The sequence below is a fragment of the Rhineura floridana genome, chromosome 2 (genome assembly GCF_030035675.1).
Source record: "Rhineura floridana isolate rRhiFlo1 chromosome 2, rRhiFlo1.hap2, whole genome shotgun sequence".
NCBI classification, from domain to species: Eukaryota; Metazoa; Chordata; class Lepidosauria; order Squamata; family Rhineuridae; genus Rhineura; species Rhineura floridana.
In genome coordinates, this window is record NC_084481.1 from 197,601,114 (window position 1) to 197,618,625 (window position 17,512).

The 17,512-nt window shown below is 42.9% G+C and overlaps 1 protein-coding gene across 1 annotated transcript in view; it reads left to right on the plus strand.

Annotated features, from left to right (window-relative positions):
- Nucleotides 1–17,212, plus strand: part of TSHR (thyroid stimulating hormone receptor) — an 81,422-nt gene extending 64,210 nt beyond the window's left edge. Inside the window, exons 9-10 of the mRNA XM_061613236.1 lie at nt 14,720–14,908; nt 15,629–17,212. Of these exons, the coding sequence (XP_061469220.1) occupies nt 14,720–14,908; nt 15,629–17,063 (1,624 nt within the window). The 3' untranslated portion in view covers nt 17,064–17,212. The remainder of the gene's footprint in view (nt 1–14,719; nt 14,909–15,628) is intronic.
- Nucleotides 17,213–17,512: the final 300 nt, after the last annotated feature.

Here is a 17,512-nt window from a genome sequence, read left to right on the forward strand (position 1 = left end):
TAGAGACTTGTTGGACACGTATGTAATCTGTTACTTAGATGATATCCTGGTGTTCTCAAAGAACCAGGAAGACCACGACCAGCATGTGAAGACGGTGTTGAAGAGACTGAGAGAAAATCACCTGTATGCTAAATTAGAGAAATGTGGATTTGACCTCAAGTCTCTAGACTTCCTTGGATATCGAATCTCAGCGGAAGGCGTGGAGATGGACCCAGGGAAAGTAAGCTGCATATTGGACTGGGGCCAACCTGTCACCAAAAAGGATGTACAACGGTTTTTGGGGTTTGCCAATTATTACAGAAAGTTCATTCCAGGGTTTTCCAAATTAACAGCTCCTCTGACTGACTGTTTAAGGGGGAAGAAGAAGTTTCAATGGACAGAGAACGCCACCGAGGCCTTTGAGGAGCTGAAGAGAAGGTTTGCTACTAAGCCCATTCTGCGCTTTGCTGATCCGAACCGCCCTTTCGTAGTGGAAGCAGATGCTTCAGATTTTGCCATCGGGGGGGTCCTGCTACAATTAGACCAAGAAGGGAAGGAGCTGCACCCCTGTGCGTACTTCTCTCGGAAGTTAAAGCCTACAGAGAAGAACTACACAGTTTGGGAGAAGGAGCTGCTGGCCATCAAGGACTCTTTTGAAAACTGGGGACAATACCTAGAGGGGACCTCTCATCGAATTGAAGTGCGCTCCGACCACAAGAATCTTGAAAGCCTCCAAACAGCCAGAAAGCTGAACCAGAGACAGATAAGATGGTCCCAGTTCTTCACTAGGTTTAACTTCCAGATTACTTACCATGCCCAAGCCAAAAACCAGAGAGCAGATGCCTTATCCAGACAGCCACAATACAAAGAAAGTGAATCCGAGGACCAGCCTCAGTACGTAATCCCGCCAGAGAAATTAACGTTGGGAGTATGCCAGCCTTCATGGGAAGAGGAACTCAAAAAGGCACAACAAGAAGATGCAGACATGCTAAAATATCAGCAGGAGACGGGACAAGGTCAAGACTCAGAAGTAACCTTTCACTGGAGAAATGGACTGTTATGGTTCAAAACCGCCAGATATGTGCCAGAAGGGGAATTAAGGCTCAGAATCCTACGCCAGTGTCATGATTCCATCACAGCGGGACACTTTGGGATTTACAAGACCATTCAGAACGTGGCCAAGGACTTCTGGTGGCCTAAAATGCGTCGGGATATTGAGAGTTATGTAAAGTCCTGCTCTGTCTGTCTGCGGACAAAAACACAAACAGGGACACCAGCAGGACTGTTACAACCGTTGCCTGTCCCACACGAACCCTGGAAGGACCTCTCCATGGATTTTATAACTGATCTACCCAAGTCCCAAGGAATGACAGCCATCTTAGTAGTGGTGGATCTACTTACCAAAATGGCACACTTTCTTCCTTGTGCAGGGGCCTTAGAGGCTAAAGAAACGGCCAAGTTATTCATAAAAGAAGTCTACCGGCTGCATGGATTGCCAAACAGCGTAGTCTCAGACCGAGGAACTCAGTTCACAGCCAAATTTTGGAGAGCAATGTGGAAACAGTTGCAGACGGAATTAAAACTCTCCTCCGCCCATCACCCCCAGACAGATGGGCAGACGGAACGCTTGAACGCCGTTTTGGAAAGATATTTACGAAGTTATGTGTCCTATCAACAGACTGACTGGGTATCATATTTGCATTTTGCAGAGTTCGCCTACAACAATTCTCTGCACTCCAGCACTCAACAAACCCCGTTCTTCGCTAATTATGGATTCCATCCTAAAGTCTTTCCAACCAGCTCAGAAGGAATGCTGGTACCGGCAGCTGAGAACTTCCTTAAGGAATTGCAAGCGGCACAACAGACACTGAAACAGCAGTTAAACGAAGCCAAAACGGAGTACAAGCGAGTTGCTGTCCTGCACAGGAAGGAGCCCCCCCCCCTTCAACCGGGAGACCAGGTATGGCTGTCCACCCGCTTCCTCCAGATGCCGGGCAAATGTAGAAAATTACAAGACAAGAGGGTGGGTCCTTTCGAAATAGAAACTCAAATCAATCCCGTGGCGTACCGACTGAAGCTGCCTGACACGTTTAAAATACATCCTGTGTTCCATCGATCCCTCTTAACGAAAGCCGCCCCTCCCAGTGAGTTACGGCCAGAGGAACCTCCCGGAGCTCCACTCCTGGTAAATGAGCAGCTTGAGTTTGAAGTTGAGGAGATCTTAGATTCCAGGATCAGACGCCACAAGCTGCAGTACTTGATTCACTGGAAAGGCTATGGGGTGGCTGACAGATCATGGGAAGATGCAGCTGATGTGCATGCTCCAGAATTGGTAAAACTTTTCCATCAACGTTTTCCCCACCGTCCCAAGCCAGACAAGGGGAGGGGGGCACAGCCTGGGAGGGGGGATGGTGTCGGAAGGCAGAGCTGGGGTCCCAATCCCGGGGAGCTGGATCCCGGAGAGTTGGGAGAAGAGTATTCGGATGGATGGCAGAGGGAAGGGGGAGGAACTTCCTCCCTTTGGAGCGAAGACGAAACAGAGGAACTGCCAGTGATAAGGTCGCTTAGCAACAGGGAGCCTGAGCCCTCCCTGGACATTCTCATGCTTCCCCCTCTTTCAGGCTCAGAGCAAGAGGGGGAAGAGGGAGGGCTGCTCACAGCCGAAAAGCGGGGAGGCAGTTTACCATCAGCCCCTCCCCTATCCCCCATCCTGGAATCGGAAACTTCAGAAGAGGAGGGGGTGATGCTTCCCCCCTCACTGCGCACACGCAGACAGCTGAAAAGACAGGAGAGAAGGGGGGGATGGCGGGCAGTACCTGAGGGGCAGTTAAGGAGGAGCGAAAGATTGCGCGCCCGTTTGGCCCCTTCTTAAAGAACAGGCGGGAAGAAGTCCCTTGCTCTGTCAACTTTCTCCCAATGCCGCAGGACCTGTATCCCTGTATTGATTCATGAGAAAACGCAGTCTTTGTTTGGACATTACCCTAATAAAACACGAATTAACTACAATCGTTGGTCTGGTTCCTGAGTCACATCCTGGGCCTGACAATTGCCAACTCTGAGCCTTCCTTCCTTAAGGAGTTTCACTTCCATTCTGAGGCTGGCTAGAAGTAACTGTAAGAAATATGGAAAAACAAGGTATTCTGAGGCTGGCTAGAAGTAACTGTAAGAAATATGGAAAAACAAGGTATAATGGATATTACAGCCTTTTTCTGACCAAGAGACCTATTCCACCAATGATATAATAAAAATTTAGGCACATTAAAGGCTTTCATTTTAAACACTCTGGATCTCTTATCTACAATTACAGAATCACTTACTCTGTCTTTACTGTATATCTTGCTATATTGCTATATAACAGGCGGACTCTGTGCTCAGTAATGGTGATGTGTAGTTTCACAAATTGTGCTTGGTCTTTCAGGCACAAAACCAAATGGGGAAGATGGAGTACCTGGGACCAGCAAAGATGTCCCATGTTGTCCTGGTCTTGAGCTGCCTTATGAAGCATCTCAGCCTTATTGTAGTGCTAGAGCAGGGGTCGCCAACCTTTTTTGGTCGAGTAGATGCATTCAGAATTTTGAGGAAGCCCTATGGGCATCAGTCACAAAATGGTTGCTGTGGGGCATGGCATGACACAAAATAGCTGCAGTGAGGGTATGGTATGACCCATAACAGCTGCCACATCTAAAAGAGTGAGGGAAAAGACAGGCCCACAAAATGGTGTGGACATGCTCCCTCCCATCAATTGAAAAAAAGGCACCTACATCAGTTACCATTGTGCTAGCTCACAGAGAGAAGCTCTTTGCACCTCACCTTTGTTCAGAACAGAAGGGAGGGTAGGTGTCCAGTCCTGGCATCAAATGAAATGTAAGCACATTTAAATGGGCTTTTTCAGTGCAGGAGAGGCCAAGCCAGTGCAAACAAGAGTTGAGCAGGAAGAGCAAACAGTCAGTGGCCCCAAATGTACTATAGATTTAAAAAGGCATTATACCACTTTAAATAGTCATGGCTTCCCCCAAAGAATCTGTGAGCTATGGTCACTACGTGCTCAGTTGGCCCAAATTGTTTTCCCTCTGTATTCCCAGGCCTAGCCTCTATGGATTGCCATCTGCTATTGTGTCTGGGGCAGTTTTATGGATTTGGTGAGGAAAGTGCAGTAGGAATTATTCTGACTCCCTGCTATTTTCAGCAAGGGTATGAGGTCTTTACTTTCAAGAGAATAGACATTCCCATACCCCTCCTGACTTAACATGGAAATGAACTGCCCAAGTCGATTCCGACTTATGGTGACCCTATGAATAGGGTTTTCATGGTAAGCGGTATTCAGAGGTGGTTTTACCATTGCCTTCCTCTGAGGCTGAGAGGCAGCGACTGGCCCAAGGTCACCCAGTGAGCTTCATGGCTGTGTGGGGATTCCAAACCTGGTCTCCCAAGTCGTAGTCCAATACCTTAACCACTACACCACCCCGGCTCTCTCCTGACTTAAGTAGTGATAAGTAAACTCTACAATGCTCTTCATTCACTTCATTCACAAACAGGCCTACAAAACCTTTTTGAGATGGACTACGTCTAGGAATGGGATCTGTTGGCTGGTGCCTGTTCGAAAGCATTCCATCCACCTAACAGGCCAGCATCAATTCGAGTTTGTTCTGTATCTGCTAGCCGCTGCTTTTATCGATCTGTGTATTGTTATTGGTTTCTGCTAGTAGAATGGTATCGTCTGCATATCTTAAATTATTGATATTTCTCCCCCCAATTTTCACACCTCTTTCATCTTAGTCCAATCCTGCTTTTCGTGTATGTTCTGTGTATAGGTTAAACAGAGATGGTGATAAAATACAGCCCTGTCTCACACCCTTTCTGGTTGGGAACCGATGGGTTTCTCTATATTCTGTCCTTACAATCAGATGCTGTGGCACCCCCATTTCTTTTAAAGCATTCCACAATTTTTCATGATCTACACAATCAAAGGCTTTGCTGTAATCTATAAAGCACAGGGTGATTTCCTTCTGAAATTCCTTGGTCCGTTCCATTATCCAACGTATGTTTGCGATATGATCTCTGGTACCTCTTCCTTTTCTAAATCCAGCTAGGACGTCTGGCATTTCTTGCTCCATATATGATAAAGAGTCTTTGTTGAGAATCTTGAGCATTACTTGCATGGGATATTAAGGCAATTGATCAATAATTACTGCATTCCCTGGGATCCCCTTTCTTTGGAATTGGGATATATATTGAACGCTTCCATTATGTGGGTCATTGTTTAGTTTTCCATATTTGTTGACATATTTTTGTCAAAATGTGGACAGATTCCATCTCAGTAGCTTGTAGCAACTCTATTGGTATGCCATCTGTTCCTGATGATTTGCTTCTTCCAAGTATTTTAAGAGCAGCTTTCACCTCTGGTTCTTCATCATATGGTTCCTCCGCGAATGAATCTGTCATTGTGGCATCTCTTTTATAGAGTTCTTCAGTGTATTGCTTCCATCTTCCTTTTATTTCATCTCGGTCAGTCACTGTGTTCCCCCGTTGATTATTCAACATCCCTGCTCTTGGTTTAAATTTCCCTTTTATTTCTCTAATCTTTTGGAACAGGGCTCTTGTTCTACCTTTTTTGTTGTCCTCTTCTATTTCTATACAATAACTATTGTAATAGTTCTCTTTGTCCCTACGTACTAGTTGCAGTATTGTTGTATTTAGGGTTCTGACCATGTTTCTATCTCCTTTTGCTTTTCTTCTTTCTTTAACCATTTTAACAATTTCTTTAGTCACCCATTTAGGTCTTTCGCTCTTTTGTCTTTTTGCATTCTTCCCTGATAATGTCTGTGACTTCAATCCATAGTTCTTCTGGTTCTCTATCATCTAAGTTTAAAGCCTCAAATCTGTTCCTTATTTGATCTTTATATTCTTCTGGGATGTTATTAAAATTGTATTTTGGCATTATGATTGCTTTGCTGTTGTTCTTTAGCTTTACTCTGATTTTTGATGTTACCAGTCCATCATCTGTACCGCAGTCTGCTCTTGGTCTTGTTTTCGCTGAAAGTATGGAACTTCTCCATCTTCTGCTGCCAATTATATAATCAATTACTAGTTATTGGGAACTGCAGGTGGGAGAGTGCTGTTGAGATCAGGTTCTGATTGTGGACTTTCCAGAGGCATCTGGTTGACCACTGTGAAAACAGGATGCTGGACCAGATGGTCACTGACCTGATCTAGCAGGCTGTACTTATGGATGCCATAGACCAAGAGTAGGGAACTTTTGGCCCTCCAGATGTTACTGAACTACAGCTCTCACCACCCCAGCAAGCATGGGCAATGGCCAGAGATTATGGGAGTTGTAGTTCAGCAACATCTGGTGAGCCAAAGGTACCCCACATCTGCCATAGATCTTATCAGTCCCTCCACTCTTGCCTCCTCTGTGTAGGGAATAAATCTTATTTGTGCTTTGTTTTGTGCCCAGCATACCTGTGGTGCTTAATGACTAACTAAGGCTGTGTATATACCATACATTTAAAGCTCATTCCCCTGCCCCCAAGAATCCTAGGAACATTTGTGTACCCCTCATGGGGTTACAGTTCCCATCACCCTTAACAAACTACAGCTCCCAGGATTCAGGGGGATGGCGTGGGAATGTGCTTTAAATGTGTGTATGCAGCAGTAGTAACCTGGGTATCTACGGGGCCATAAAAGCCCCAGTTTAGCAGGTACTATTCACAGACGAAAGAAAAGCTAATGAATCATGTGTTTTCATCACTCTGCACCAAAGTGCAATAGCTTTGTGAAGAATTTTAAAAGGACTGGAGGTAAATGGGTCTTGCCCTTTTGTACTGTCTCATTTGTGAATGCTCAGAGCTCCAGGGACACAAATGTAATTTTCCCATGGCGGAGCTTTTAGAAAGCTCTGATTTTGTGTAAAGTGTACAGCAACATCTCAAAAATGTGGGCCTGGGCTGTTAACTTACTCAGAGAAGTAAACTCTTTGTCTAAGAAACTGTGGAGAAGTTGAGTTCAATTTGTTCTATAGACACTTGTGTGAAGTGTTGGCACACTGGAATGACTAGCAACATCCTTGAACTGCATCTTTTTCATTTGCAGTCATTCCATTGTTGGGAGTCATGTACATATTTTGTGATGGTTAAAGGACTAGCCTCTTAATCTCTCACTTCCCATCTTTCTGTGGAGTTTTACAGCAAATTGGTTGTGGTAATCTAATGCATGTTTGGTAATCTAATGCATTCTTTTTCAAAACATCCTTTGTGAAAGCATACTTTAGTTGGCTTGCTCAGAACTTAGTTCTTTAGTAAGAAAACTTTTTCAGCTTTAAATGAAGAAGCACTTGGAAGAAAATTGCACAATTGCATGATTTTTTTCCTCCTTCCTGAAAGTAAGAATTTTTCATAACCAGGTCAGGGAAAGGACTCAGAACACTTTTTTCAGTTAGCACTTAACATTTCATATATTTCAACTGTTTGTTGGGGAGCTACTGATTTTTTTAAAAAATGTATCTTTTCTTGGTTAGTTAAAGCAAAAAACAAAACTAGAAATTCTACTGCGCAAAGGATTGAAATATAGGGTGGTATTCAACTAAGTCCTACTCAGAGCAGACCCGCTGAATTTAATAGATAATTCTAACTTAGGTTCACTAATTTCACTATGTCTGCTCGACTTACTTGAATGCAACCCCAAAGCTCCTCATGTACGATGTGGAAGAGAAAAAAGGGAGGGGAAAGATTAATTAATAAATTATTGACAGCAAGCTTGCTTCCTAGGGAGTCCAAATTTTAAAAACCCTTGACAAACATTTCTTCTCTATGGGGATAGAGAAGCATTTTCTAATCACACAGAGGTAAGAGTTCCAGTGACTATTTTTGTTGCTAGGAGAACAAAGGAGCATAGGAAGCTACCTTATAGTGAGTCAGAACTTTGGTCCATCTAGCCCAGCACATGTCTTGTTTCTGTTATTTGGGCTGATTGCAGGTATTGCCACAACTCACCATATGCTCAGAGGCACATGTTACCAAACTCTTCCAAGCACACATGAAGTGGAATGGACTATTAAAGACCAACCCAAATTCTGTTTGCATTTTGACAAATTTGTAGGGCAGTACAATATCTCAGAGATGAGGTCAGGTCTCCTGCTCCCCTAGTGCATTCACTGCCCAATTTCCCTGCTTTTTAAAGTTTGATAGAAATATCTGTGGGCTATAGGTACGTTCTTAAACCGCCAGATTTTTTGCCTATTAGTGAATTTCTTTGCTTTTTAATCCAGGATCCTGTGCAAGTTTGCTGAGAATGGATTGATCATTTGCATGCTTATTGAGTTCAGTGGGATTTACTCCCCTGCAATCCTGCAATCCTGCAATCCCTGTGAAACTGACCACAGGGAATGGGGAGGGGAAGAAGGGGGATGGGAACAGGCAGGAGGAAGAGGAGGAGGGCAGATTTGATCATTTGGATGCTTATTGAGTTCAGTGGGATTTTTTCCCGTGCAATCATGCTTTGTTGTTGTTGTGTGCCTTCAAGTCGATTATGACTTATGGTGACCCTATGAATCAGTGATCTCCATGAGCATCTGTCGTGAACCACCCTGTTCAGATCTTATGCAGAATTTGCACTATTAAAGTGGAATAAATGATTCAAAGGCTTTAAGGACTTCCACTTTAGAATCTGCTCTGATAGCTTATAAACATTTCATCACTGTCAGCATACCAGATAACCACATTTTTTGTTGTTGATATGTTCCTTCAAGTCGATCACTACTTATGGTGACCCTATGAATCAGTGACCTCCAAGAGCATCTGTCATGAACCACCCTGTTCAGATCTTGTAAGTTCAGGTCTGTGGCTTCCTTTATGGAATCAATCCATCTTTTGTTTGGCCTTCCTCTTTTTCTACTACCTTCCGTTTTTCCCAGCATTATTGTCTTTTCTAGTGAATCATGTTTCCTCATTATGTGTCCAAAGTATGATAACCTCAGTTTCATCATTTTTGCTTCCAGTGATAGTTCAGGTTTAATTTGTTCTAACACCCAATTATTTGTCTTTTTTGCAGTCCATGGTATGCACAAAGCTCTCCTCCAACACCACATCTTAAATGAGTTGATTTTTCTCTTATCTGCTTTTTTCACTGTCCAACTTTCACATCCATACATAGAGATAGGGAATACCATGGTCTGAATGATCCTGACTTTAGTGTTCAGTGATACCTCTTTGCATTTGAGGATGTTTTCTAGTTCTCTCATAGCTGCCCTCCCCAGTCCTAGCCTTCTTGTCTCCATTTTGGTTAATTACTGTGCCGAGGTATTGATAATCCTTCACAAGTTCAATGTTCTCATTGTCAACTTTAAAGTTACGTATATCTTCTGGTTTCTTTACTTTAGTCTTCTTGACGTTCAGCTGTAGTCCTGCTTTTGTGCTTTCCTCTTTAACTTTCATCAGTACTCATTTCAAATCATTACTGGTTTCTGCTAGTAGTATGGTATCGTCTGCATATCTTAAATTACTGATATTTCTCCTTCCAATTTCCACACCTCCTTCACCTTGGTCCAATCCCACTTTTTGTATGATATGTTCTGTGTATAGATTAAACAAATAGGGTGTTAAAATACACCTCTATCCACACCCTTTCCTGTTGGGAACCAGTCGGTTTCTCCATATTCTGTCCTTACAGTAGCCTCTTTTCCAGAGTATAGGTTGCGCATCAGGACAATCAGATGCTGTGGCACCTGCATTGCTTTTAAAGCATTCCATAGTTTTTCATGATCTACACAATCAAAGGCTTTGCTGTAATCTATAAAGCACAGGGTGATTTCCTTCTGAAATTCCTTGGTCCGTTCCGTTATCCAATGTATGTTTGTAATATGATCTCTGGTACCTCTTCTCTTTCTAAATCCTGCTTGGATGTCTGGATTTCTCGCTCCATATCTGGTAAGAGCCTTTGTTGTAGAATCTTGAGCATTACTTTACTTGCATGGGATATTAAGGCAATAGTTCGATAATTACTGTGTTCCCTGGGATCCCCTTTTTTTGGAATTGGGATGTATATTGAACGCTTCCAGTCTGTGGGCCATTATATAGTTCTTCAGTGTATTGCTTTTATATCGTTCTTCATTGTATTGCTTCCATCTTCCTTTTTTGTCATGTCGGTCAGTCAGTCTGTTCCCCTGCTGATTATTCAACGTCCCTACCCTTGGTTTAAATTTCCCTTTCATTTCTCTAATATTTTGGAATAGGGCTCTTGTTCTACCCTTTTTGTTGTCCTCTTCTATTTCTTTACAATATCTATTGTAATAGTTCTCTTTGTCCCTACGTATTAGTCACTGTATTGTTGCATTTAGGGTTCAAACCATGTTTCTATCTCCTTTTGCTTTTGCTTTCCAGTAAAACTGACCATGGGGAGGGAGGCCTGGAGTGGGCAGTGGAGGAGGAAGAAGGAAGAGGGGAGGAGAGTAAGAAGGGAGGAGGAAGGGAGAAGAGAGGGGAAGGAGGGGAAAGCAGGTCTGATCATTTGCATGCTTATTGAGTTCAGTGGAATTTATTCCCTTGCAGTCATGACTAGGATAGGTAAAACTGACCAGAGGGGAGGAGGGGGGAGGGTAGCATAGAGGGAAGGAGGAGGGGGAAGAGGGGAGCAGAAGAAGGGGACTGGAAGGCATGGGGGAAGGGAGGGATAAAGGAAGGGGGGAGGGGCAAAAGGGAGGGGATAGGAAGGAGGAGGAGGGAAGGGCAGGTTTGGCTATTTGGCTGCTTTTTTAGTTCAGTGGGATTTACTCCTGTGTAATCATGCTTAGAATAGGTGAAACTGACCTGGAGAAGGGGGAGGGGAGGAGGAGGGGAAGAGATTGGGTGGGTGGGTACTGGGCAGATGGGAAGTCCCTTTCCTTTCCAATACGAAAACATTGTGAACCATATCATTCTTTTTCAGTGTTTCCCCTACCTTTTTATTCTACAGCAGGCACATGTAGCCTCCCACATAAATTTAATCCAAAACTGTCCCTGACCACATCCACACCAGAATTTTATTTCACTTTAGACAGTCATGGCTTCTCCCAAAGAATCCTGGGAAGTGTAATTAGTGAAGGGTGCTGAGAGTTGCTAGGAGATGCCCTCTTCGCCTCACAGAGTTACAATCAGAGCAGCTGACTGGAGCTCTGTCATGGGAATAGGAGTCTCCTCTCAGCACCCTTCACAAACTACACTTCCCAGGATTCTTTGGGGTAGCCATGGCTGTCTAAAGTAAAACAAAGGTCTGCCGTGGTTGTGGCTCCCTGATTAGCCAAGCCAAGCAGCTGTGAGTCTGGCTTTTAGAACACTGACAGTTGGTTCTTACTGAGTATGCCTGGCGTTATCATTGAGTTCAATGCTAAATTTCTTAAATTAATTAAAAATCAGCCAGGCATTTTTTTAAACTTTTAAACTGTAGAAGATGAAGGTCAGAGCATGGGACAAGGTCAATAATAGGATTACAGGTACTCTGTGTACATGGCTGGTTTTTAATTCATTTCAACAGAGAACTCTGTCAGAAAAAAGGCCAAAAGGGGTCTGGTTTCTCTCTCTCTTTTTTTACACTTTGAACTCTCGATTCTCTCTGACTGTTTTGTGTATCGCCATGAACATTTAGAGGGTTGTTAAGCAAGCATTTCTGAGTTCAGGACTATAAGTTTTGTAAGGTTTTGTTTTGAAATGAGCATATGGGAAGTATCAAAATGGCATGGGGGGTATTTTCAATTTAACATTGCGGAATGCGAAAAATCCATGCTGACTATGGTATACCGCCACTCTCACGGCTGTATAATAAATGGTTGAGACAAATTGAGAGCCAGTGTGGCATAGTGGTTAGAGTGTTGGACTATGACCTGGGAGACCAGGGTTCAAATCTCCACACAGCAGTGAAGCTCACTGGGTGACCTTGGGCCAGTCACTGCCTCTCAGCCTCAGAGGAAGGCAATGATAAACCACTTCTGAATACCACCTACCATGAAAACCCTATTCATAGGGTCGCCATAAGTCGGAATCGACTTGAAGGCAGTCCATAAGACAAATTAGTGACCCCTTTAACTCTGTCTGTAATAATGAAAAACAAGCAAACCAATGTGAGAATATATAGACTGCTCCCCCCAATAAAATTATCTGGGCTGTGTACAACAAAATTTGCAAGTACAAAAAGCATCAAATACCATAAAAACAATACAGAATAATTATAAAAATGACAATTGTTTTAAAAGAATTGGAAACAATGTTGTCTTAAAACTTATTCAAGAGATTTCTGAAGCTTAGCAGAGAGCATGGGACCAGAGACAGTAAATGCCTGACTTCTAGTTGGAGCTAGTCAGACTTCTGAAGCATGGGGAACAACTAACCATGCTCCTCTGGGTGATCTCAGTAATTGAGCTGGGATATAAGGGTTCAGGCAGTCCTTCAGGTATCCTGGATCCAAGTTGTTCAGAGTTTTGTATATTAATATGGTAACCTAGAACAGCCTTTCCCAACCAGTGTGCCTCCAGATGTTGTTGGACCACAACTCCCATCAGCCTCAGCCAGCATTGTCAATGGTCAGGAAAGATGGGAATTGTGGTCCAACAACATCTGGAGGCACACTGGTTGGGAAAGGCTGACCTAGAAGCTGGCCTGGTAGCACATTGGCAGCCAGCGCAGATGCTTTTGCAGAGGTATCACATGCTATCAGCTGTCTGCCCCCAATAGCTGTCTATTTGCTGCATTCTGCATTAGCTGGAACTTCCAGACCAGGCCCAAGGTCAGCCCCACATAGAATGTGTTGTAGTAATGCAGTCTCAAAATCACTAATGCATGGACTATAGTGGCCAGGCAATCCGAATCCAAATACAGCCATAGCTGTCAAACCAGATGAATCTGGTAAAAGGCACTCCTAGCCACAGAGGTTACTGTTCGGTATTATAAAAATACACACAGAAATAGGAACTAATTTGGTTGGTCCTATTTCTTAGCAGAGTTGTAAAAATACAAGCAGCAGAATGAGAATATAAACCAGCCCACCTTCCCTGGGTTTAAATAACAACAGGCACAATCCTTTAGGTAAAAGAAAAGAATGTTTACTCACAACCTCTTCACATGTTCAGAAGAAGATAGGCTCTAGCTTAGAAGAAAGAGAAATATAGAAGTCTCAGTCCATCTTGGTGTTTGTAATGATGCTCTTAGAGAGAGCATCATGCCATGCGGCCTCTCTCAAAGGTAGGAAGATCAGCAATGGAGAATATTCAAAAATCCCCCAGGACAAAGGAGGAGGAAGTCAGGTGACTAAACCCCACCCATTAGGAAGTTACATCATGATAAACAGGTACATGGGATATTCCCCAAATATCCCTTAAAGTGACCATGCAATATTTGTTTACTCCAACAGTTACTTGGGCCTCTAATGACAAAGATGTATCCTAGAGTGTCCCCCAGTTACGTACCTGGTCTTTCAGATGGAATGGAACCCAGAACAGAACAGACAAATGGCCTCTCTTCCAGACACGGGAAGCTTCTACTCACAAAGCTTCCTTCCTAGGATTCAAACTCAGTTTATTGGCTCTTTGCCAGTCCACCGCTGTATTTAGCTACTCGTCCAAGGCTTGCACAACCTCTCCTGATGTTATGGAGAAATAGAGCTGTGTGTCATCAGCATACTGATGACACTGTGCTCTAAATCTCCGAATGACTGCCCCCAACGTGCCTCTAATAGCCATGCTGAGCCGTAAGCCCAGAAGGATGCCCATGTTCAATAGTGTCAAAGGCTGCTGAGAACTTAAGTAAGACGAACAGGGTTGCATTCTCCCTGTCTCTGTCTCTTGGTAAAGGTCCTCCATCAGGGGGACCAAAGCTGATTCAGTCCTAAACCCAGGCCTGAACCTAGATTGAAATGGATCCAGATAATCAGTGTTATTCAAGAACACTTACAATTACCTGTGAACAAGCTAAGGTCACAGTGCAGCCATTGACATCTTACTAATTTTCCACATTTAAGTGCTAGATGCCTAGAATTCTGTGATATTCCATCACACAGAGGACTGATGTTGCATAGTTGCAACTACATATCAGGAAATCCCTAGTTTAAAGTTCATCTCTGCCATGAATTCACTTTATGGCTTTAGGCACTCCACTGGCTACATTCGGACATCACATTCTCAGTTTCTTCAAACCATGATTTAGGGGATGGGAAGCAAACTGTGTGTTTTCACTCCATCCCCCCCCCTTTTCTTCTTCCCCTTGTGCACTTGGCTTAATAGAACACTACATGGTTTAAACGATAGTTTGCCATGATATCCAAATTGGCATTGATTCCTCCAGACCAGAATTGCAAGCCATAGTTTCATCTTGAATCTCAGTCTTGGTTTGGAGGAATTGATGAAATCACAGTTTGCTGGTTCAGATAGCATGGCAAACTGGTTTTAACAAAACAGGAGATGCAAGAGGAGAAGCATCAGTTTCCTATATGAAATATGGGGATAATAACACTGATCTACCTTACAAGGTTCTTGTAAGGGTGTTTTGAACATTCAGAAATGCTATAGGAAGACTATGTGTTATTTATATAGTATTTTAATTAATTCATTATAATGAAGGACTGCTTACATTTTTTTGGACCCTTCCAAAAGAGAAATGCAATCAGTATCTTCATTTTTTATTTTGACTGTGAAGTTCTCTGTCACTCATGATTTATGACGCACTTTAAGAACATCTGATCTAATCAATTATCCCTTATTTTTCTCTATGCATATCCTCAGTGATGTGTCCCAGACAAGTATTGCTACTCTTCCAGCAAGAGGACTGGAAAACCTTAAAGAACTGATGGCTCAAAATACCTGGACCCTAAAGAAATTCCCCCCTGTACAGAGTTTTCCTTATCTAACTCATGCTACTCTGTCATACCAAAGTCACTGTTGTGCTTTCAAGAACTGGAAGAAAGCCAAGGGGTAAGTCTTAACTATTCAGTTTAAATTCTAAACAATCTGGGACCTAGGCAGCTTCTTTCTCATGAACCTGCCCGGCAATTAAGATAATTTTCTGAGGACCTTCTCCATCCCCCACTTTAAGAAGTGAGGCAGATGACTACTGGAGAGAAGGCCTTTTTTTGTGGCGACATCCCAACTCTGAAATTTCCTCTCCAAAGGGGCTCACCTTGCACTCTGATTATCATCGTTTAGGTGCTAGGTCAAATCCATCCTATTCACCCAAGCTTTTAATTATCATCAGTACTTTTTGTTGCTTTTATGTTGTATTGCTGGGTTTTATCTAGAACTGCTGTTCTAGTTTAATATTGTCAGATTTGGGATTTCCCTGCCCCCCATATGATTTGTAATGTTTACTGTAAGCAGCTTTGTAGACTTTTTATAGTAGTGGAAAAGCAGTGTAGAAATTTGCTTTAATAAATGTAAATAAATAGAACAGTACCATTGCAGAACAATTGAATAATATATAACAGAAAGTTTAAAGTGAAAAGTTATCGAATTAAAATGTATATGCCATAATTAGAGAAAGCCTAGGGTAGTACCCTGGATCCGGAATTCTTCAAATTTCAAAGAATATTTTTTTCTTATGCCTAGATCACAATTAATAGTTTCCTATCACCTCATTTGCTTTGTTCAACATGAGCTACGTATCCTAGGGTTAATTCTTTCTCTCTTTTCTTTTAGACTCCTGGAGTCCTTGCTTTGCAACCAAACTAATGCTCACAACTTCCGGAAGAAAAGGTCTGCAGCTGCTTTCAGGGGGCCCTTTTACCAAGATTATGCAGAAGACTATTCAGACCGCACTGAGACTGTGTATGACGAGAGCTCCAAATTTAGAGAGGTTCATGGAAATTCTCATTACTTTGTCTTTTTTGAAGAGCATGACAATAAAGAGGTTGGGTTTGGCCAAGAGCTCAAGAACCCTCAACAGGAGAACATCCCAACATTTGACAGCCATTATGACTACATTATCTGTGCAGGTACCGATGATATTAGTTGTACCCCGGGACCTGACGAGTTCAACCCCTGTGAAGACATAATGGGCTACAAGTTTCTACGGATTGTGGTATGGTTTGTGAATTTGCTGGCCATTCTGGGCAATGCTTTTGTTCTCTTTATTCTTCTCACCAGCCATTACAAGTTGACCGTCCCACGATTCCTGATGTGTAACTTGGCCTTTGCTGATTTTTGTATGGGTTTATACCTTCTCCTGATTGCTTCAGTCGATCTCTACACTAGATCAGAATACTACAACCATGCTATTGATTGGCAGACCGGGCCTGGTTGTAGCACAGCTGGCTTTTTCACTGTCTTTGCTAGCGAGTTATCTGTCTTCACCTTGACTGCAGTCACTCTGGAGCGTTGGTATGCCATCACCTTTGCCATGCGCTTGGACAAGAAAATCCGTCTCTTGCATGCTTCTGTTATTATGCTGGGTGGTTGGTTGCTGTGTTTCCTTCTTGCCCTTTTACCATTGGTTGGAGTCAGCAGCTATGGAAAAGTGAGCATCTGTCTCCCCATGGATACTGAAACACCCTTGGATCAAGCCTACATTATAATTGTTTTAATGTTGAATATCATCGCTTTCATTATCATTTGTGCATGTTACATAAAAATCTTTATTACTGTGCGGAACCCCCAGTACAAGTCAGGGGACAAAGACACCATCATTGCCAAAAGGATGGCTGTGCTGATTTTTACTGACTTCTTATGCATGGCACCAATCTCATTCTATGCCTTATCTGCTATTATGAACAAACCTTTGATAACAGTCAGTAACTCAAAAATCCTGCTGGTCCTGTTCTACCCACTCAACTCTTGTGCTAACCCATTCCTTTATGCTATCTTTACCAAAGCTTTCCGAAGGGATGTCTTCATCTTGCTCAGCAAGTTTGGATTATGTGAGCATCAAGCTCAAGTCTACAGGGGCCAAACAGTCTCCCCCAAGAACAGCAGTGGCTCTTACAGCCAGAAAGGAAACAGAGGGAACAGTCAGAATCTTGCACACCTTCAAAAGCATCCTCATGGCTCACCTGGAGACTACCATCCTGCCATGCTGCTGCATACTCAAAGGACCATGGAAAATAGTAAGCTGACTGTGCTTAATCTGGATGCATAACTGTCAGACCAGTAAGAGACTAATTTAAACATCTCTTCAGTATGATGTGACAAGGACACCGTTTCATCTTTTTGAGATGTATTTTGAAATCTCATGAGCCATTTGACTCAGTCTCTTAACCTTTCACTACTGTCAGTGCCACAATACCGGAAGGTTTAAAATAAAAACAACAACAATAACAGTAACAATAATATATTTATATCCCACTCTTCTACCAAAAGTACCCAGAGTGGCATACAACATAATCATAAAACCATATATTCAATACAAATGCAAGTACAATTTCTAACAGCAATAACAAGGTAACAAGCAGCACTTAAAGCAAAATACAAACCTAGCGGCAGCAAAAGTACAATTTGTTCTACATTAAAACTAGCAGCAGTATACTTTAGGGTTGCCAGGTTCCTGGCCTGAGACCGACCCTGTATCTTTAGGAGAAGAGATAGTCA